The following is a 21,585-nucleotide window of genomic DNA, read 5'->3' as shown; positions in this document are numbered from 1 at the left end:
AATTTTGACCCATTACAATGTATTGTTGGCTATTGCTATATGACTGGTTTTGTGGTCCAGGGTCACATATTTAAAAATTATCAACACAAAAGCAAAATCACCATGTCATCAGCCCAAAGCTGAGATGTTTATTATAAAATAAGCTATCTTAAATCAAACCTCAAACTGCTTCAGACACTCTAAACACGTACTATGTTTATTTCAAACAATATTATCATAACACCTTAATGGCATGAATCAGGTTTTCCAGAACTACCTCTGCGAACCTAATGATAATATACATATATTACAGTACAATGACTTATATTTGACCTACTTTTGTCATTTTTGTGGTTTCTTTCAGGAAAAACTTTGTTTCAGATGTCATAATTGTTGCATCAATTATGTAAATAATGGACAACACAGTCTAAAGAAAGTGAAGAGCCAGCAGTAACTGATTATATGGGTGTGTGTGTGTGTGTGTGTGTGGGAGAGAGAGAAAGAGAGAGAGAGAGACAGTAATATACAAATTAAGTGTAAATATATCAAATATAGCTTATATGTGCAAAATACTATTTATATACAACTATTTATATACAATTGTGTGTGTGTATAATTGTGTGTGTATAATTAATTAATTTATTATTATCTTTTATTTTTTTTGGGGGGTACATCTGGTAATATATATATATTATATATATATAATATATATATATATGTATATATATATATATATATATATATATATATATAAAGATACAGGAAGAGTGCTGTAGCTACGTATGTATAAACAACCTTAGCAAAATACAAATCATAAATACTAAAACAACCAGATTGCTTGTTTCAAGTCTTAGTTACGAAACCCCTTGAGTTTCTGTAACAGTTACAATCGAAAGAATTTGAATTGGTTGTTATCAAAGCGTCCATTTACCAGAAGCGTTTTGGAAATTGGCGTTGCTTTCAAAGGGGTATTTCCCCATATGCTTACGTCTACATGCCCAAGGGGAGGTTATTTGTGTGCTGTCAAGCATAGGCGGAGCGTGAGGAAGGCTTAAGCCCAATATAGCCCAATATACAATATACTTACCCCGGCCAAAGCGAGTTGGGGCAAAATGCCCCTGCACAAATTAAATCTATTAGGCTACGACTTGCTAACACAATGAAAATGAATTGAAAGTGTCGGTTGCGGCATTAAATTAAGATCTGCTCATGTTGCACCGTATTTCATTTTACAGTTGTTTTACAGTGTTGCGCATTATAACCAATCACACACGACTCTGTTGAGCTTAGGAGTGCAATGACCAATCAGAAGCGTTCAGATGAGGCATCGCTTAAACTCATCAGTTTTGAGTGCGCGCGCGTTCGCTGACTGAATTCCGGACACGCAGATGTAGTACAAACGTACAAAATAAGAGATTAATTTCACAGTGTAGACAGCTTAAGTGATTATAACGATAGTTGTTTGTTTGTTTGTTTTTTGAGAGTGCTTAAACTCACAATAGATCAAAGTTAGAGAGAATGTCACTTTATGTATAATTTATTCGCTGTTTGAATGATCTTGGAAAGGAAACGTTTTAGAATTACTAATTTCTAGTGTTCTAATTAAATTGTAATCATAAACAAATTCAGTCCCATTAAACATATTTTATTACCCTGGAGTAGGTCCACCCTCCGCCTGTGGCTATCAGCTTTACGGTTCATCACAATAGGCGGGACTTTCGTGCCTTCCGGCAACCCTCGAGCGCACCTGACTTACCTGTGTACAGGTAACGTGTGGGGGAGTGTGATGACAGCACGTAGACCTCTTCAAATAGGCATTTGACGACGGTCGTGTTACATCTAGTTCACAAGCTTTCTCTTCATCACTAACTTTTTTTTTTTATAAAGCTTTATCACGTGAACTCTATTATGTAGGCTATTTAAAAGTTTAATAACGCATTAAACGCGCAGGTGGACATTGAAGCGTGTTCTTTCAAACACTTGAACGGTTTTATAAAAAGTTTGCAGTTGACGGGAGAGTAACTTATGGCAGCAGCAAATCGCTATAGACGAGTGAGATCTCAACTGCCATCATGTTATTACGAAGGCTTTCTGGAAAAGAAATCAATCAAAGACAAGGTGAGTCAGTGTGTTTATGTAGACTACACGCACGAGGACATTTGTGTTCATGAGGGTATTCCAGCTGGATTATCTAAAAGGTGTTCCCCAAAAACCTGGATCCAGTTTAGGCTTTAAGGTGTTGTCAGCAGGGTTATTTTCTTATACACCTGTTACTGTATCTTCTTCATGTGAATGGTTTAAATGGTTTGGGTTATTATACAAGTGTAAAAATTAAAAAGCCTTTTCCTTAGGAAACTATAAGTTTAATCAATTTGTGTAACCCATTTTGTCAAAATGTATTCATTCGTATTATTATTTTTCAACACTTCATTAGATGTTACCACTAAATTTAAAATAAAAAGTCACTGGTTTGCATAAAAAGAATGAGCTCTGCTTTTTATGTAATTTACTGTTCTTCAATTAGGGTCAGTGTGAGCCATCTTCTTATCATAACCATGGGTTGTAATCTTCTATGTCACACATTACTTGTGTTACTGTAAAATTTTAATCAGCATTTATCACAGTTTTTCTGTATAGGCTTATCTCTCTCTAAATGGCACAAACAACAGTCATTAGAATTCTTTCATGGTTAATATTTAACATAATATTTGGTGTCTTTAACTTCTTAAATATTTAAACTTATTTCAACGTATGTATTAAACCAACTATATGTATAATTTTCTGTTGTACTTGGAAATATGCATCCTATATTGCAATCACATTTTTTTTTACCCATAATGCTAACCCTGCCCTTTGTAGGAAATGTGCATTTTGAGCAGTAACAGCATGTTCTGTGAAATGCTTTACATTTCAATGTAAGTACATAAAGACAATAAAGGTGTGACCAGTGATCCTGAAGTAATCAGGAGAAGATTCCTGTTGCCATCAAAGCAGTGTTACGCAAGTGTCTGTCGCAACATGGAAACTCTTCCTAAATGTGAAAATGTAAACAAAAACAGGTCTGGTGGCATATTTGCGTGCAGTTCCAACACTACAGATAAAAAAATTTGCATTTATGAAGATGTTTTTAGTTAAGATTTTCTTTCATTTTATATATCAGGTCTTAGCTTACATCCAGCTGGTAGTCTAACTAACTCATCTGTGAACATATTTGTTCAATATATATATATATAAATGTAATCCTTCTAATAAATTTTAATCAAAATATACTACACACACTAAAAAAAAAAAAAAAAGCCATATTTACATCTCTTATATTATAACAACACAAAAAAAAACACACTCTACACTTAAAAAAAAAAAAAAAAATAAAAAAATTCCAAAACTAATGCGCTGTCTTCACTGTATCTAACGCGCGCACACGCTCAGTCGCTCACACAGATCACGCAGCGGCCGCACTCAGACATTCAGAAGCAAACTTTTTAGTGCTGCCTCGCAATTTGATCAACTAAATAGTTTAATCGCTCAAAAGCTACATTATCTTTCTCATCAATGAGCTAGTAACAACAAATTAAATAAACAAATTAAATCCAAATATAAACGCGGCAAAACCGTGGTAATTCTTACATACACAGCCCCTCTCTCTCTCTCTCTCTCTCTCTCTCTCTCATAAATCAACACTTCTCTCTCTCTCTCTCTCTCTCTCTCTCTCTCTCTCTCTCTGTCTTTCATAAATGAACAGTTGATAAATTACACTTTTCTAATAATAGAATATTGAAGTGGAGATCGCTAAACTGCAAGCTTATCGGTGTTTTCAGAAAGCAAGCGCGTTTATCCACAGTGGCGTTAAGTGCAGATGGTTGCCAGGTTGACAAAGATAAGTAACACACTTACTTAGCAGATATTTCCTTATTGCGCAAGTGGTAGCTCTGTTTCGGGATTACGTGTCTTTATATCAGGCAACCCAGTTGTGTTCTTCTGCTGCCATTTAAACCGTGTTGTAGACTATATATAATGCTCTATTCACTTTTTTACTTTTACATTTTTACTTTTCTACTCAATTTTAAACTTTGTTATTGTATTCAAATTAAGCGCGGTCCACTGCTGCACACGTGCCACAGTATCGATACAGGGCCAGCTGTAAGCCTATCGATACTCGTATCGTCAAATCTCTGTGACGATATATCGTCGTATCGATGTATCGAACCCAGCACTACATGCCTCTGGGTCAAGTCTTGTTTTTCGAGTGTTTATTATGAAGAAAATAATTTTCCATTGTATTCTTTATGCTTGTAATTCTTAAAAAAAATATATGCAGTTTGTGAAAACACTAAATATCTACACAATATGGGATATTAAATATTAAACCTGGAAATATAAATGTGATACTGTAAAATTAATAAGAAATGTTTTTCAGTAGTTATTCATTATTATTATTATTTTCAGAAAATGTATTTATTTAAAGTAAACATTTATTTTCTTTGCACAGATGGGTCGCAAACTCTGGACCAGTTTATGTGGCAATTCACTCTTTTTCTACAATAACACCAAAGACAGTGTTGTAAGTGATTTTTAGAAGCTGCCTTTTCAATTTAATTTTACTATGTAGCTGCTAGAAAATAATTTCAGTGTGTGTGTGCATTTTCTAACGTACATTTGCATAAATGTATTCAAATGCAAGCTTGCAGGCCTAAAAGCTGTTCTGTATATTCTGTACTGTATATGTTTGTCTATATACAGATTATTAATGCTTCAACTGTTTGCTTGTGCTTGTGAATACAGTATATAGAGAAGCTGGAGCTCTCTGATCTCGTCTCTGTATCAGATGACTGCTGTCGTGACCGAAACCTGGACGCTGCTAGATTCACTCTGCACATGAAAAATGAAGACATCAAAATGATTGTAAGGACTTCTCCCATCTCTGATCCTTTCATGTAACACTAACTCTGTAAAAAATAATCTTGACTTTGATTCACTGCAATACACTTACAGCTGTTTAACCCTGAGTTACTGAAATTTGATAATGCACACAGTTACCCATGATGCATTTTCCTCTGTTTTCTCAGGCCCCCAGCCTTGAGGCTCGAGAACTATGGAAAGGCTTCATGCTCTCGGTTTCAAAGGTTAGTTGTGCTTCTGAAAAACACCTGAAGTGTATAATGAGGTCTAAAATCTGTTAAAAAATTAGTGAAAATTTGGAATTTCCCCCCATTTTTTCATGTAACAGAACGTTTTAGGACTTTAAATATTATTGATATATTTTCTGAAGGTCTGTTTGCCAGTCCTATGTCATACCAAAATTATATGAATGCAAAAAAATAATTCTCACTGTTTCTGTCCTTCAGCTATCTGTGCCAAATTCTCTGAACCTGCTGCCTGGCCAGATTCACATGATGAAGGAAATAATAGAGAAAGAGAAAATAAGGCAGCGGCTTCTTTCATCTCTGCCTCCACCCTCGTGTTCTGACACTTATGTCACTGTACAGCCAGACATGCCTTCGTAAGTTAAAACCACTTGCTTTATAAATGATAACATAACATCAAAGGTTAAAGCTGATGTGAATTAAAATAACCATGCCTGTTATGTAATAATACGATAATGCTTTGTGCAGGTGTTATCATAATGTCACCCGTGTCGAAGCTGAATACTTATTGGAAAGGAACGCTCATCGAGGAAGCCTACTGCTGCGGCCGGGTCAAGATGGGACGTCGTTTGCTCTCACTACACGCCAAGATATTAACGGGTAAACACACACTCTCATAGAGCACCATGTTGAATGTTGGACAAACGGAGATTGCTGGAAGGCCTCAAGAACTTCATTTATTGTAGTTTATCTTGATCATCTGAATTGCTGGTTGAACAGTCTTGAACCTTAGACCTTGATCCTTTGAATAAAGCATGTTACACAATAGTCGGCATGTTCTACAAAGTTCTGCTTTAATAAAACTGAATACAGCTGTATTAGTTAAGAATAAATCATGTGCTCTACAGACCAGTATTCAGACATTACCGTGTGTCTCGGAGGCACGAAGGAGGATTCGCCATTGCCCTTGAGACTCCTGTAAGTAATAGTTTATGTTCTTTTAATTTTCAAATTACTCTAGATTCAAAGCCTCTGGTAAATAATAGATTACTTTCACAATATGCCTGATAAAAACTTGACTCTCTGAACACCAAGCAATGTATTTAACCATCTGCAAACGTGTAATTTTGTGTGAACTCTGAGCTCTTGCAAAAGACACTTTGTACAGTGTCTTAATTTGTGGTTGCTCTTAAAGCAAAGAGGAAGTTCTGATAAGAAAAAGTTTTATGGGTCAGTGTTGGGAATCAGACGCAGTGAATCAGTACAACTGACATGTTCTTGGAAGTTACCACAGGGGTTTATATACTTGTGATAATTTGTGATTTGATCCTCTATCACTTGACTTTTATCTTAAACCACACCCTAGAGTTTTAAGGTTTTGATCTGGCATCTGTAGTTTTTGCATATTCCAGGTTATGTGTGTTTTTGTGTATTTAGTGGTAAATGCTTCTCCAGTGAGCAAACATACACTCTTAGCCACAATCAAATCATTTCCTCTGGTATGTGCATTGATGTATCAGGCAATGTGAGTGTGTTCACACCATGTTCATTAACACACAGATCACCTGTGAGACCCTGCATGATGTCGTTAACTGCCTGCTGGAGAAGACCAATGGGGTTTTGGTACCTCTTCTGATGGAGGGACACTATGAGAAAAATATAAGTAAGAGACTATTTAAGGAGTGTTTTTTGGAAAGTTATTAGGAAAAAACTTGTTTGTCAGCCAGACTGACATACTTGTCGGTACGAATCATACATCTAGAAAATGTTTACAACATTATGAATGACATGTAGGTTACAAAAAATATGCCACCCCATTATAGAAATTTGTAGAAACCACTAAAAGAATGATTGACACACTTCCACAATTGCTCTTAGTTCTACTTCAAATGAATTACAAATTTTAACACGAGTTTCCAGTTGGCTGACTTTTTTTTTTCTTTGATAGCTGTTTGAACATGCAAAAAATACATTTCACAAATGTTTTTTTCTAATAAATATTTTTAGTTGTTTTAAATGTTTGCTTACTAAGTTATTTTTTGTGTTTAAAAGTTTTTTTTTTTTTTACATAAATGTTTCAAGCCTCATTCAGAGAAAAAGACAGTAAATTTGAGAAAATCATTTACAAAATTAATTCTAAAAGTGCTTGTAAAATTGCCAGAGCTGAAACAGTGCTCTTTCATATATGAATATGGTTTGCATAAGCACGATGGTTGAGAACTAGTTTGTTCAGTCGCGTGTAATAATACTTGTCATTCCATTCTAGACGAAACTCGTAGTTTTGGTTCTCTCTTTTTCTGACTTAATAAATGCTGGTATTGTTTGTTTGTATTGATTTAAAGTTGAATGTTAGACTGTTGAGACAGAGTTTTGCAGCAAATAATAATGAATATATAAAGTATGTTTATATAGTTTAATATAGTATATGTTTAATAGGCTTAATTTATACTATTTTTATTCTTTCCTCTCAGCATTTGCTGAGACTGATAATGAGAATGGCGAGAGAAGTCTGCACTGTCCCAAAATCCCTTCGCCTACTCCTCCAGTGCCATCCCAAAAACCAGGTAATGCATCTTCAATCAGGTTAATGCGCACATACATACTGTTGTTAAACTTATATCAAATTTTTAACATATTGCATTGACTTTAATTCATTTAAACTGACAGCTCTACTCTTAGAAGTAAATTAGACTGATGCCAGAGCTGAAACTATGAATGTGGTCTCTTTTGCATAACAAACATGTAAGTTGAGAAGCAGTATGTTTGATAGCATGATCTAATACTCATTCCATTATAGTTTAAACTAGAGGTTTTGTTCCTCTCTTTTTCCAATTTAACGAATGCTGGTATTGTTTGTATTTTTTTAAAGTTAGACAATTGAGACACACATTCTCCACAGAGCAGTCTAAGAGAAGCAGTTGGCAACGTCATGTGGGCCAGTTAAATAGATCTGATTTATACTATTCCTATACCTTTTTAGCATTTGCTGAGACCGATAATGAGAATAATGAGACATTTGTGCACTATCCCAAAGTCCCTTCACCTACTCCTCCAATGCCACCCCCAAAACCAGGTAATACATATTTAAATCATCTTCAAGCACAAATACATATAATGAACTTATCTATCATTATAAACATATTGTATTGAGTTTAATGAGTGTCTAACTTAAGCTGACAATGTAGTGTAACTCTTTTGATTTGCATGTTCAGGCCAAAACAGTCAAAGATCCAGTTTAGAGCCAAACACACAGGAAAGCACCTACATCAATGTCTCAGGTGAGTCCTTTAGAATATCTGTAAGTGGAGAGTTTTGCCGTTCTTTTAATATTTTGCAGATGATTTACTTTGATTAGTTGTGTTAAATTGTGTTTCTAATGCATGTTGTTGATCGTCGATTACTGTATGTTTGTGTTTTGCAGATGCTGGAGAGTATGAGGTGGATCAGGCATGTTTTCCACCTCCTGTCCTGCCACGTCTTTCAGGTAACACCAACAGATAACGTCCTATATTTCTAATTAAATACATAATAATTTATACAAAGCACAATATACACTTCCATTTAAAAGTTTAGGATTGGTAAGGTTTTTGTTATATAAAAAAAACCTTTATTCACACGTATAAGTATACGTCTGTTAATTGTTATGTCTGGTTTGATATTAATATTAACATTAACAAGGGTAATAAATGCTGTAAAAATATTGTTTATTACCGGATCATTCTGATGGTGGTATTTTGTTTTAGCAGGGCGATATTTGCCGCATCAGAATACAATGCCTTCAGATCTAAACAGCAGTTCAGGTGAGTTCAGATTGATTGTTGTCTGGGCTGAAATACTGATATCTTGAGATCAGAGATTGTTTGGGTGAGAGTGTACCAACCATGAACGGCTTTATACCTTTAAGTCCAAATAAATGTCCCAGTGCTGTGATCACTTCCCTAATGTTGTTTTTCAGATCTCTTGTTACTAATAATTTCAGTGAAAAGCAAAGGCATCTTAATGTTTTCTGTTTTAATGTAGATGTTGAAAGGAAAGCTTTGGTACCTCCTGGATACTCTAAAACAAGTTCCCGAAGCAACAGTTTGTCAGGCATGCCTAAGAATATCAATCCCAAGTCTCAGCGACATGTTGACATAAGTAAGAACAATTTTCTTGTTTTTGTGCCACTATTCCACTCTAAATCTTTTACTTTCAATTTCATATCTGCAGTTTTTTTTTTTTTTTTTACTCCAACAAATCCATAACTCACTGTGGTTTTGTGCTTAACAGATGAGCTCCAAGAGGTTCTTAACAGGAGACGAAACCTGGAATAAATGTAATCTCAATAAGATGGTGATAACAATGGTTTCATTGTGGAACGAGGAATAATTCCTTAGTATTAATCTACACCAGCAGATCTATGGATATAAAGCTTCACTCACTTTAACACTGTATCTGTGATATTAGCCTACTGCTGTCCAGTTGGATCAACAAATAGGCCCTTGAATCAAATGTTCCTTATTGATCCTTTCAGCATTATGATGTATTAGTTATCGCAATCATTTATTAGACTAATATATCAATCATCATGTGTCGCGTTGTGTAGTGTAAATCACTACTGTTGTTTGTGTAGTTTATCTCATTGATGTAGTGTTGATTTATCACAGGTTATTCAGATAAAAAGTCACATATAAATGTTTTATTTTGAATTCTTATGTGTCAGATAGCTGGTCTACGTCTCATTTCATCTCTGATCATATAAATATCAGGCTTGTGATAACAATGACAAATGGTTGTTGACTTTACTATGTGGGGAAGTTGCAGGTCTTCTTTCTCCATATAGAGAAACAGATCAAACAAATGTTGTTTTCTGTTCCTGTTAAAACACGTTTTATACTATATATTTTGAGACCAATACAACGATCATGGAAAAATGTGTCACGCTTTCTTTCTTGTGTGAATTTGCAAGACAATAAGTATGTTTGGCATTTGTTTTATTGACGTAACAGGTAGTGTAACAGCACGATTTTACAGGTTGACTTTAGTTTCAGACATAATGTTTAAAATGTTCAGGTGTTTGACTAAAAGCATTGCAGATTATATTAGATTAGCCAACAATAAAAATTCTGTCATTTTTTACACACACTCAATGTTGTTCTAAAACTGTATGACTTTCTTTTCTAACGCAAGTAGCATGTGGAGCTCTCAAGCTTTAAAAGGAATTCAAAAGCAGCATAAAAATCTTTTGAAGGTATTTGACTGCTTAGTCTGAATTGTATTTTTCTCTTTCTTGCTCTCTTAATGTAAGTAGTAGCAATGTCTTATTTATGAATGAATCATTCTTTTGAGTCAACTTCATTCAATGAATCAGCCATGAATTAGATTGATTTGGTTCTGAGTTCAAATGTTTCACTGAAAAACAGTTGACTGAAAAGGAAGATTATTAATCACTATTGACTTAAATTGCAGTTTCTTACCCAAAACTATCAAATGTCTTCAGAAACTTTGGAATATAGAGAGTACTTTTATGACAATTCACATGCTTTTATATCCTTTATTAAACTTGAAAGCTCCAGCTTTATTCAAATATATTTTGCATTCCACCAAAACTAAAATGTTTGGAAAAACAGAATTTTCATTTTTGGGTGAACTATCCCTTTTCAGAGAACAGCAATGTGGCAGAGTCTTCTGTCATCTGTAATGTCATTACAGCAGGCATACAAAAAAGTCAAGTTTGGTAAGTATTTGCATCAAGAACACTGGAAAGTACCTTTCTGGGTGACAGATCATAAACATGGACACACACACATACACACACATCATTGATCGTGCTCAACCAAAAGGTTTGTTAAACCCGCCTCCTTCCTCCTCAGATGCTGGAACTGCTGAATTAATACATTCTATAAAAGGCATTTTAGCTTAAGATTATTGTGCTACTCTGATACTAACTGTAAGTTTAAAAAGTATACGGAAGCAGCTACTGTAGCAGAATTCGAGGCATATTATTAAAGACATTCAGTGTGTAAATATAATACAGTTTCGACTGAGATTTCAAACAATAACACCAACATGCTGCTGTTGCATTGAAATAACTGTTCAAATGTGGCTCAGATACTGTGATTTGAATGAACAAATGCTAAAAAAAAAAAAAAAAAAAAAAACTTTTGGCCCTAGTGAAATACACATGAACTCAAGGCTAGTAAAGCTCTTTGCATGTTGAATTAGAGTAATACCCCATCATGTCTGAATTCAGGACACTGAAAGGCACAGGATCCGGATCGGTGAGCTAAAAGGAATGAGGAAAGCAATCTAGAGCAGCTCTCCCCTTGGGCTGGCAAGACATACTGATGATAGGAAGAGCCCCCAGGCTTGTGTAAGGGTTGCCAGGTGTTCTCCAAACCTGTGCGTATGTGTAGCAGTTCTAGAGTGAAGTGTGATTTAAGTAAGGCTGGCATTAGAGCTGCTTGTATTACTGTTTCGCTTCTGACCGCTCAGCACAATGCTGGGTACCTGGAGGCCCGTCTGCACTGAGAAACTCCCATTCCACACCTACAGGGGGCGAAAGAGAGTTTCAACGTCACCGCCATCTTTATTTAAAAAAAAACATTTTATCTGAAAGTTTTAGTTAGAATAGTTTTTGAGTGCACTAAAGGTGTACTAGTGAGTTGTTGAGTTTTCCTGTTTGGTGTGATGACACCATTTAGCTACTTCTTAACTGCCTTTTTCAAGACAAGTAAATGTTTTTTTTTTTGGGGGGGGGGGGGGGGGTTGTCTAAAGTTTAAAAAACCCGTTTCCTTCCGGGTTTGTATAAATTTCGTATAAAAAGTTTTTATGACATCATGAAGGGCGTAATTCCTTGTATGCACACTTCTCCTGGAAGAGTACGCACACGCACGTCACCCAGAGTGAAAACATGCCCATCAATAGTGTCGACAGCACTCAAGAAGAATGTCACCAAAGTAGCGTGTTTTTGATTGTAAGGGAAAGATAACTTTGTTCAGCTCCACAAAGAACCCAGCGTTAAATGAACAGTGCATGCAGTTTGATTTTCTGGGGGAAGCAACTGAGTTTCGCAAGTATGTTTGTTAGTTCCCATCCTTTCAGTTATTTTATAAATATGAAAAAACTATAGACTCTTTGGAGGACGCAATACTACTCTATAGGTACTCAAGATTAACATGAGATTGGGTGAAATTGTGTGCGTGTGTTGTCCACTTTAAAAACTTGCAGGGGTGTACTACTGACGTATTTTGTTGTAGAATAAAACAGGGAAAATATAGCAAAAATTATTTCAGGCTTTTAGCCAAAAAAGGTTTTCAGGTTTTGTCCTACAAAAAAGCTAAATATATTTTAGTCACAGCACTGTCAAAATAAAAGTCCCACTTCTGACATTTATCACCCAAACAGAAAAACTTTTCAGTCAGTTAGGTAGATTGTGCTTTAGTCTAGTTTATGCTTGAAACTTTGTACTGTGTAAGTAAATGAATAAATGTAGAATTTTACATATCCACACAAAAATATTAAGACATACGTCTCGCTTGATTTGAAGCACTGCTCTTACATACATCTTACTTGCACATATCCAGACAAACATGTTGTGACTTGCGTTTTTTTTTTTTTTTTTCAGCATCTTGTTCCATGACCGTGCATTTTAATGATGTTGTCAACTCGAGTTAAAAATAGACCTACATTCTGTTCTATTCCATTTCACTCCATCTAGATGCTTTTGAATGAAAGAATGCATCTTACGCAAAGGACTCTGACACACGTCTCTGCAGTTTAATTATTGCCACATAGTATGTTCAAAATATCCCTAATTTATGTGTGATTTAATTGTTCATACAAAGTGAACAGTATTATATCTTACCATAAAGGCTGGTATAACAGGCTGCTGGAACTTGGTTCTGAATGTATGAAGGAGAGCTTTGGTTCTGGAGTTGTAAAAAGACAATGTGCCTGAAAAGGGAGAGGAAAAACAAGTGTTACATATTGTATGTAAAGACATACAATATCATTCTACTTAATTTAATTTAAAGATACAAATGACATGCTGCAATGAAATTTGTTAATTTTACCTACAGTATTATTCACTAAATAAAAAAGTGAGAATAAAAAAAAAAAAAATGAAAAACCTGATGGGAAAATAAGTGCAAAATAAACACATTTATACTCTATAGAGCAACTAAGTGATTCTCTAATCACATTTAAGTTTTTTTTTTTTTTTTACAAATAAAGAAAAATAGTGACTATTTGTTCGCACAAAAGTCCTGACAGTCAAAATAAAAGTCTGACACAAACAGAAAAACAACAATAAAAAAAGCCAAAAAAAGCCAAATACTGACCTTAGCAATATATCTGTCAACCACTATATTAAATATACAATCTGTGACTGCTGCAACCCGTCGGTTCTCACACAGGCAACATCATCCATTTGCTTTTACCACAGCTAACAAGTTAGCTTCAGCATTAACTGTGGCACTATTTTACTCATTTTGTCATATTTATAGTTTAACTCACCTTCTTCGTAGTTGCAGTAAATGCCGATGCGGTCGGGAATGGGGCAGTCCAGTGTTCTGGCTTTATTATTGTGCTTGGCTGTGAGGCTCTGCTGAAGCCAGTTGTTAAGGTGGATGCACCAGGAAGCGTTACTCTTCCCCAGCTGATCAAAGCGACCTAGAGACCGCAAAGCGACTCCTGCTGCAAACGCCTTACTCTCCTTATCATACCGTACCTCCCAGTAATACTGGCCTGCATCGATCATGGTGTCTCCTGGACATTGAAGAGAATTTGGGGAGTTTTTAAATAAACACTCTCAAAGTTGATGGTTCTTCAGTGTTTTGTAGCTGATTGCAATCATTATTGATTTGACTTACCTAAGACAGTGTAGGACTCGGCTGTGAAGCGGTCTCGGCCCACTCTAGCAGATGGAGCTCTTTTGGGGGACATCATGGCTGTCCTGAGGGAGGAAAAAAAATATAAGATGTGACAAGCAGAGCAATTTATCTGGCTTAAGGCTGGGTAAACATTTCAGCAAAAGGCTGCTTTTGGCAAACAAATGTTTTAGCCAATGACAGCATGTGTTAATAGGCCATGCTGGCCATCTGCTTTCTGTCTATTATAGCCAGCTATGAGAAGCAATCAACAAATTTGTTTAACTAAAACAGCTGTGTAGTGGCAATCCTGTCAGTGTACAGTACTTTGTAAGTGTCTTAAAATAGTAGGTGTGACTCTGACCTGGCAGGAGAATGCATAGGAGAGCTGGTCCTGTTCTTTTCCTTACGGATGTCCTGGACAGCTACCTTCCCACCGCTGCTGTCCCATTCCACACTGAGATCCTCCACCTTCAGGTTCTGATGGGCTGAACCTGCATCAAGTTTAAAGACGAATGCTGGAAGCAAATGAGAGGGAGAGTTAAAGGTCATGTTTTACATGTTTTCAACACTTCCCAAATAATCTCCTATGGCTGCATGAGGTAAAAAAAATGATCAAGATGACTATATGAGAATAATAATAATTATTATTATTACTATTATTTTTCCCAAAAGAAATCTTACACAAAATAAGAAATATTACTTTTGTATTTTCTGAAAATAAAAGAAAAAAGAAAGAAATTGTCATTTCAGTTCAATTAAACTATTTTTTTTACACTGAATTGTAATTGTACTGCTATACTGTAAAAGAAAACGATTATTATATTATTATTCATAAGTAGCCGCTGGTATGTGAAAGAACGGTGCTTATGCTTAACTTTGCACCACGTAGTGCTTATATTTATTATATTAAAAACAGCCTTTTGTGATTTGGTAATTGTGTATTGTATTTTCACTTTATTCTAATTAATTGTGCAGCCCTGTATATTTCCATAATTTTTTTAATTGAAATTACATGATAGGCCAATTAATCAAATTAAATCAAAATTAATCACATAGACATTTAAAAAAATATATTATGCATTGAAAAGGCATAATATTCAATCTATATTATTACTGTTATTTTAAAATTAATTGCACTAAATTAACATTAATTAACATAGATTAACATTAAATTGACAGCCGTAAATTGTATTTCACAAAAGGGCAGACATACTACAGCAGTGTTCTCTAAATCAGGCTTTAACAGACCGTTTAGTAGTGATAGTGCTTTGTAACTTTTGTTAGACTCTTCTCTCTGTGCAGAGAAGAAACTTTATGCCTCATTACCCTCTGAACTTACCATGTGTTTCTAGAGTAACCGGCTCTGAGAATTCACCCGCCACCGCTTTATTGCATGCCTTCACTCTAAAGGTCATGTAACGCGTGTCAAAACGAAGGTCTGAAAAACAAATGGCATCATGGTCACAACTTTATCTAAATTTACTCAAGAAAAGGTAAGAAGCAAACCAAACATCAGCACGTACTCGTGAGTGTGTACTCAGTCTCTTTTATCCCTTCCACCACCATCCAGGGGTAGTCTTCTCGAGCCCGAGGAGGACCGTCATGATTGGTTCTCCGATATTCCAGGATGTAGTGCTCGATTTTGGAGTCGGGTTCAGGTAAGGTCCACACCACTGTGACTGTGTTATCAAACACCTGGCATTCAGCCAAGTGAATTTCTGGTGTGGCAGGCACTGATGTGAGAGGAACAGAGATATCTGATACCAGAGACCTTTGTTCAGAGATACCAGACAAAGCCTAAAATTTTGATGAGTCCCAATAATCTGATACATGAGACATGGAAATTCTGAAATTCTTGTCATTCAAAATGTAAATAACGTTCATTCATTTAAGTATATCTATTTTTATTATTTTATATTATTATAACTTCTTATAACTTATTTAATATGATCCAGTAAAAGAGAGATAATGAAGTCATAAAAATGTAAAATATAATCTACTTACACTGGAAGTACACTTGTGACACATTTTTTTTTTTTTTTTATTGTCAGATTTTCTTAAAACTGTGCCATGGTTATATATGGGAATTCTGAAATTATTAAAGTTATTAAATGTTTATAAATTATTATATTAATTTTAATGCAATTATTATAACTTCTAATTAGTTCATTAATTAATTTAAAATTAAATCAGATTTAATGTTATCATTAATACCTTCCTATAACCCAGCCTCAGGGATTACTTGTGCAATTAAAAACATAGTGTGTTTACATGTACAACAGAAACCAGTTTGAACACTTTACAAGAAAATCTGTCAGCATTTATGTGGAATTTTGAAAGTATTATATTTATCTGTTTTAGAGGTCAAAGCTGTTACACCATCAGATAGATTGATACTGCACACACCAATAAAACCGTTCACATGCAAAGCAGGCAGAAATCTATCAACTGGGCTTTGCTTAAACCATTTATGACATTTCATTATAGATGTTACACCGACCTGGAAGAAATTTGATGGCCTGTAGCATATTTCTTTCCTGAGTGAAGTCCACCATCATGTGATTCATACTGTCACTGGCCTTTGCTTTCAGAGACAGGCGAAATGCCGGAGCCATAGTCACACTGCACACACACACAGACCCACAATAAACACTTACAGTCAGTCTACAATAAAGACAATAAAACTCATCTGACAGACTGAGAACAGGAATGTGGGAATGTCATGAAGGTAAACGTCAATGAGGGCACAGTAAACCACTCCATGCATATACACACACACACACACACACACACCTGGGCAGTCAGACGAAATGAAAATGAGCCAAATTTGACTAATAAATATACCTAGAATTTTGTTAAAAATGAGTTAATGATAAAATGAATGAACTTTCAGGGGAGGAGTGTTTGAAGATGTTCTACACTGTGCATTGAACTCAATCGAAGATCTAAGTATGGACATCTGTACAGTACCTATCCTTTATCTCTTTGGCCGCCTGCAGCAGAGAGGAGAGAGAAAAAGAAGAAGGGACAGAGAGAGATAGGTAGCGAGAGAACTGAGTCTCACTGAGTCTCAACAAAACACAATACATCAGTCATACCAGCATGTGTTAGCAGGAAAAGCTAGCAGCAGCTGACACAATTTTACACTTTGTTAGAGAAAGCAACAACAGCAGTTCCAAAAGGTTGTAAACAAACAATCAAATAATTATTTATTATTAACTTAAAAGCAACTGTACAAATATAATTTCATTCAAATATGTATTTAAAAAGGTAATTGGTTGAAACACTGTAAAGTCATTAAAGGGGTCCTATTATTATGCTTTTTACACTTTCAACTTCCTTTAGTGCGTAAAGTCCTCTTGAAAGGGAGTTATTTTCTCTATATCAGCAAGCGCTGTTTCTGAACTACCTCAAACGCCTCGATTGTGATATCTGGAGGTCAAACTTCAGACACATTCTAAGGACACCTGAGATTTACAGTATATCTTGTAAAAAGGAGCATAATAGGAGCCCTTTAAGTGTAAATAAATGAGTCATTTACTTGTAACAGTGTTGTAAACATTCCAAGTGGGCGGTACCTGATTGAAGCTGTCATTCTCAGGGGAGCAGAGCGTCTGATTGGCTAATTCCAGCAGCTCCTCTGAGCTCTCTAGGGCTTTGGTGCATGCGCTCAGCTGACTCTGAAAAGACCGTCACAACATTCATAATATCATTTGACAAGTACATAATCTGGTTGAAGTTTACTAAAGGCAGCTTTAGATAACTCTACTCATCTATAGTGACTATAACAACTTATGGACTTTTGGTAGTCTTATCAACTTATCTAGCAGTATGCTAAATTGTTGTAGCTTTGTTGTATTTTGCATACTGCTGTTTTTCCTGGTACTAGAGGCTTAACTTCATTTGCATTTGATTTGATTACTTTACTACAATTTGTTTGCTACCTGTTTTAGTAATTGCCATTTAATCAAAATGTGTTTTCATGCAAGCGATGTACACTACTGTTCAAAAGTCTGGGGTCTGAAAGACGTATTTATTTATTTTTTAAAAAGAATGAATACTTCTATTCAGCAATGATGCATTAAATTGATCAAAAGTGACAGTAAAGAAATGTATAATGTTCCAAAACTTTCTATTCAGCCAAGAATCCTGAAAAAACGTATCATGGTTTCCAAAGAATATTAAGCAGCACAACTGTTGTCAACTTTGATAATAATAAGAAATGTTTCATATTAGAATGATTTCTAAAATATCATGTGACACTGAAGTATGGAGTAATGGCTGTTGAAAATTCAGCTTTGCCATCAGAGGAATAAATTACATATATTAACATAGTAAAGTGTTATTTTAAGTTGTAATAATATTGTACAATATTACTGTTCTACTATATTTTTGATTAAATGAATGCAGCCTTGGTGAGCATAAGATATTTTTTTTTTAAAAAAGCATTAAAAACTCTTACAGACCCTAAAATTTGGAAAGCAGTGTAAATGCAAACAAACAAAAAACATTTATTTTCTTGATCACAGGGCTTCAGATGTGACTAAATAATGATTATAATATAATACATTTTATACGTATAATTTTATATTATATTATAATTATAATAATTATATAATTATATAGCTGAGGAAAATACAACAAAATGTAAAGCAAATTACAATCAATGAGAAGAGTTGCAAATTTGGTGATGTAGCTAAGCCACAAATTAGACTAATCATCAAGGAAAACAACTAGTTTCTGATAGGTAATCGTATATCATTTAATACATAAAAACTACAAACTGATGGAAAAGCATGAGTGGATAAAATGGTGAACCTAAATATTTACACTTAGTCACAAGAAAAATTATATTTTTCCAAGGAAGTAAATAATCAGGTAATGATAGGTTTACTCGTGAGGAATGTGTGCTGTAAAATGCTTTGTTTGTATGTACAGGTATATAAGGATGCAGTCTGGATTATACACACACACACACACAGACACTGTAATCCTCAAAGGATTTCTTATTATCCTTTTCTTAACATTGCCACATCTAATCATGCATAAGCTCTAAGAGCTATCCCACTCTGCCTTTAACTGATATATATCTAATCATTCTGTCTAGAAAATATAAAACATTTAAATCAATTTAGGTAGAATTTGTTACGTTGTACTAGGCATCCTTATGGTGCGCTCACCTGTAGCTCATATGTGCGACTGGCTCTTTCCTGCTTGATGCGTGTGACCATGCCCTCTTTCAGTTCATACAGGACGGCATGCAGAGAGCTAAACTCTGACTCCAGATCCTCCTGCACTTGGTTTGAATTCGCCTGCAAACACCATTAATGCAGAGTTAAAGTTGCATTGTCTCTTCCAGCTTAAAACTCTATTGCTGTTGCAAATTGCTGGTTTAGTGAAATGTGTCTGGACAAATACTGTGCTTTGCAACATATTCGGGCCAGTGGAGAGCTGACAGAAAGATTTCCTCATTCATCAAACAGTTATGTGAGTAAAAAGAGCAGAAGGCCTGCTGTGTTGTTTACCTCTAGGTTATCTAGACTCTGCTTTAGACAGCAGATGAAATTCTGGATTTCCTCATTCTTCAGAGCCAACGTAGTGATAATCTTCCTCAGTGACTCCTGAAACAGTGAATGAATGTATTTCTGATTCACATACACGAGTCATATAAAACCCAAACTTAACTGAAACAATAATAGGTTGACAATGGCTGCATGTGAAAGATGGAGGCCTGTCTCACAAAGCAGATTCATTGTTATAGTAGTATTAGAATTGTATCATTGCTTTATGTTGCCATTTTGTGAAGTAGAAGTGACAAAAGTAAAATTGCCTTTAATTTAAGAGTATATATAGATTATAAATATTATACAGAATTTATATATAACACTTTTAAAGCTTTTATTACTCTGCTTACTGTGCATGTTTTTTAAGCTGATCACATATAAAGATCACATGTGAGCAATTATAATTTTACAGTTTTATGCTTTTAAAAATATTACATATAATATATAACAAACTGTAAAACCTTTATTACTATGCTTACTGTACATGTTTTCTGAGCTAATAATAGAACTATATAAAATGCATTTGTTGAGTAATTCAATGATGCCTGGTTAACATGCCTGTGTTAATGAGGAAGCAACCCTCTTCATGAAGAATAAACAGATTTATTCAGAAGACTGATATGACTAAAATAATTGTACTAATTCTCAAAAGTGCTATTTTCACAACAGAAAATAATTGAATTTTGTTAGCAAATAAATAAATAAATACTGAGTGCACCTTAAACACAGTTTGTTAGATGTCATTCAGATGATACTTTCCCATCGACGTCATTGTTTCCTTGTCTATTTTTGAGTGTTTCGTGGAGAGTCAAGTGCAGGCTTGTAAAGCACGTTAGAAGGAGAGGGAGCTAATATTACTGAAATTCATGCAGGGTTGAGCAGAAATGTCATGTTTCATTCTCCTCTCATCCAGCACACTTGCACTGGTGTTAAGTCGCTGGTGTTGAGCCACACAGAAACGGCTTTATATCCGGGGCGCCTCCCTGAAGCCAGAAGCTTGTAACAATACAGGCCGGTTTGGGGTCGTCCTGCACTAAAATTTGCTCTGGCTTGTGGATATTCATCTATGACTATACTAAAATATTATTTCCTCCCTTCAGAGCATTTCATGAAATGAATATTCGAAAACAATAACGTACTCGTTCCGCGTTACAGAGGTGCGGGACCGGGGCGGTTTCTGGAGATTCACATTGGCTGCTGTTGATCAACTTAAGGAAATCTTCACGAACAGGCCTACATCATGCATATAAATACCGTGCATATCCTAACGGTGCTAAGTTGTTACTTTGCCCTTTATAAGGACACATATCCACTAACACAATGGGTGGAGGACGTGACAAGTAAAGCTACAAGCTAACGGTATTTCGTATTTTAGTATCTCTTTTCACGCAGCATCCTCTTTCTTTTTCATCAGAAGCGCGTCGTTTGTAATTACTCTGTAACGGCGGTCGCTTCTTACCTTCTGGTCGTCCATGCTGTCCGCATGCAGCACCTGTTTCAGATATTCTCAGGATATTTATCCTAGGTCGTCCGCTACAGCGCTCCTCCGCTGGTACTGATGTTGCTATGGAGCACTGCATCCCTCAACAACTCATTAGCGGCAAAATGAGTTCTGCGCAGGCGCACGAAGAGGATGCTGGGTAATGTGGTTCCTAATTTGTTCACTGTTATGTCATGTAATATGAACCTTAAATGTGAACTTTGTTGCCAGTAAACACTGGTATGTCTCATATGTTGAAAATATATTTGTCTCAATATGTTGAATAATAAATAGCCTACATGTCAAAAGTTTGGAATAATTACATTTTTGAAAGAAGTCTCTTAAACTTAGGGATGAATTTGTTTGATCAAATATTAAGTTTAAAAAAACTGCAGGATCATGAGACACTGAAGACTTCAGTGATTGCTGCTAAAAAAAATCTCCTTTGCTATCACAAAAATAAATTGCATTCTTGCAAATTGTAAGAATATTTCACCATATTACTGATTTTACTGTATTATTCCAAACCTTTGATCGGTAGTGTGCATACAATGATGTTTCAAGGCTTTTTTGATTTATTTATTTATTTATTTTGAGGAGGGTTTTGGGATTGTTGTGGGATTAA

General features: G+C 35.2%; 2 protein-coding genes across 3 annotated transcripts; one reads left to right on the top strand and one right to left on the bottom strand.

Annotated features, from left to right (window-relative positions):
* The first annotated feature begins 1,732 nt into the window (after nt 1-1,732).
* stap2b (signal transducing adaptor family member 2b) lies at nt 1,733-9,976 on the top strand. Of its 2 annotated transcripts, none has more exons than XM_042728937.1 (15): nt 1,733-2,097; nt 4,469-4,540; nt 4,762-4,881; nt 5,046-5,102; nt 5,325-5,479; nt 5,592-5,723; nt 5,972-6,041; nt 6,624-6,726; nt 7,535-7,627; nt 8,044-8,136; nt 8,276-8,341; nt 8,485-8,547; nt 8,810-8,863; nt 9,084-9,200; nt 9,333-9,976. In XM_042728937.1, exons 1-15 carry the CDS (start codon nt 2,005-2,007, stop codon nt 9,374-9,376), a joined length of 1,332 nt encoding a protein of 443 aa, XP_042584871.1. In that variant the 5' UTR covers nt 1,733-2,004; the 3' UTR covers nt 9,377-9,976. The 2 variants fall into 2 exon arrangements, with proteins under 2 accessions (XP_042584871.1, XP_042584870.1); XM_042728936.1 differs by having other exon boundaries at nt 1,734-2,097; nt 8,807-8,863.
* A 42-nt stretch (nt 9,977-10,018) lies between these two features.
* Nucleotides 10,019-21,098, bottom strand: LOC109062726 (fibronectin type III and SPRY domain-containing protein 1). Its single transcript, XM_042728930.1, has 13 exons — nt 20,940-21,098; nt 19,442-19,537; nt 19,097-19,228; nt 17,495-17,596; nt 16,887-16,909; nt 16,417-16,538; nt 15,440-15,649; nt 15,256-15,354; nt 14,278-14,431; nt 13,917-13,999; nt 13,561-13,812; nt 12,911-12,999; nt 10,019-11,591 (listed from the first exon to the last, which is right to left on the bottom strand). The coding sequence occupies exons 1-13, from the start codon at nt 20,952-20,954 to the stop codon at nt 11,481-11,483; spliced, it is 1,488 nt and encodes a 495-aa protein (XP_042584864.1). The 5' UTR covers nt 20,955-21,098; the 3' UTR covers nt 10,019-11,480.
* Between the last annotated feature and the right edge of the window lie 487 nt (nt 21,099-21,585).

The sequence above is a fragment of the Cyprinus carpio genome, chromosome B8, assembly GCF_018340385.1.
Source record: "Cyprinus carpio isolate SPL01 chromosome B8, ASM1834038v1, whole genome shotgun sequence".
Lineage (NCBI taxonomy): Eukaryota > Metazoa > Chordata > Actinopteri > Cypriniformes > Cyprinidae > Cyprinus > Cyprinus carpio.
Note: the sequence above shows the minus strand (reverse complement) of the source record. Positions and strands in the feature narration are given on the sequence as shown.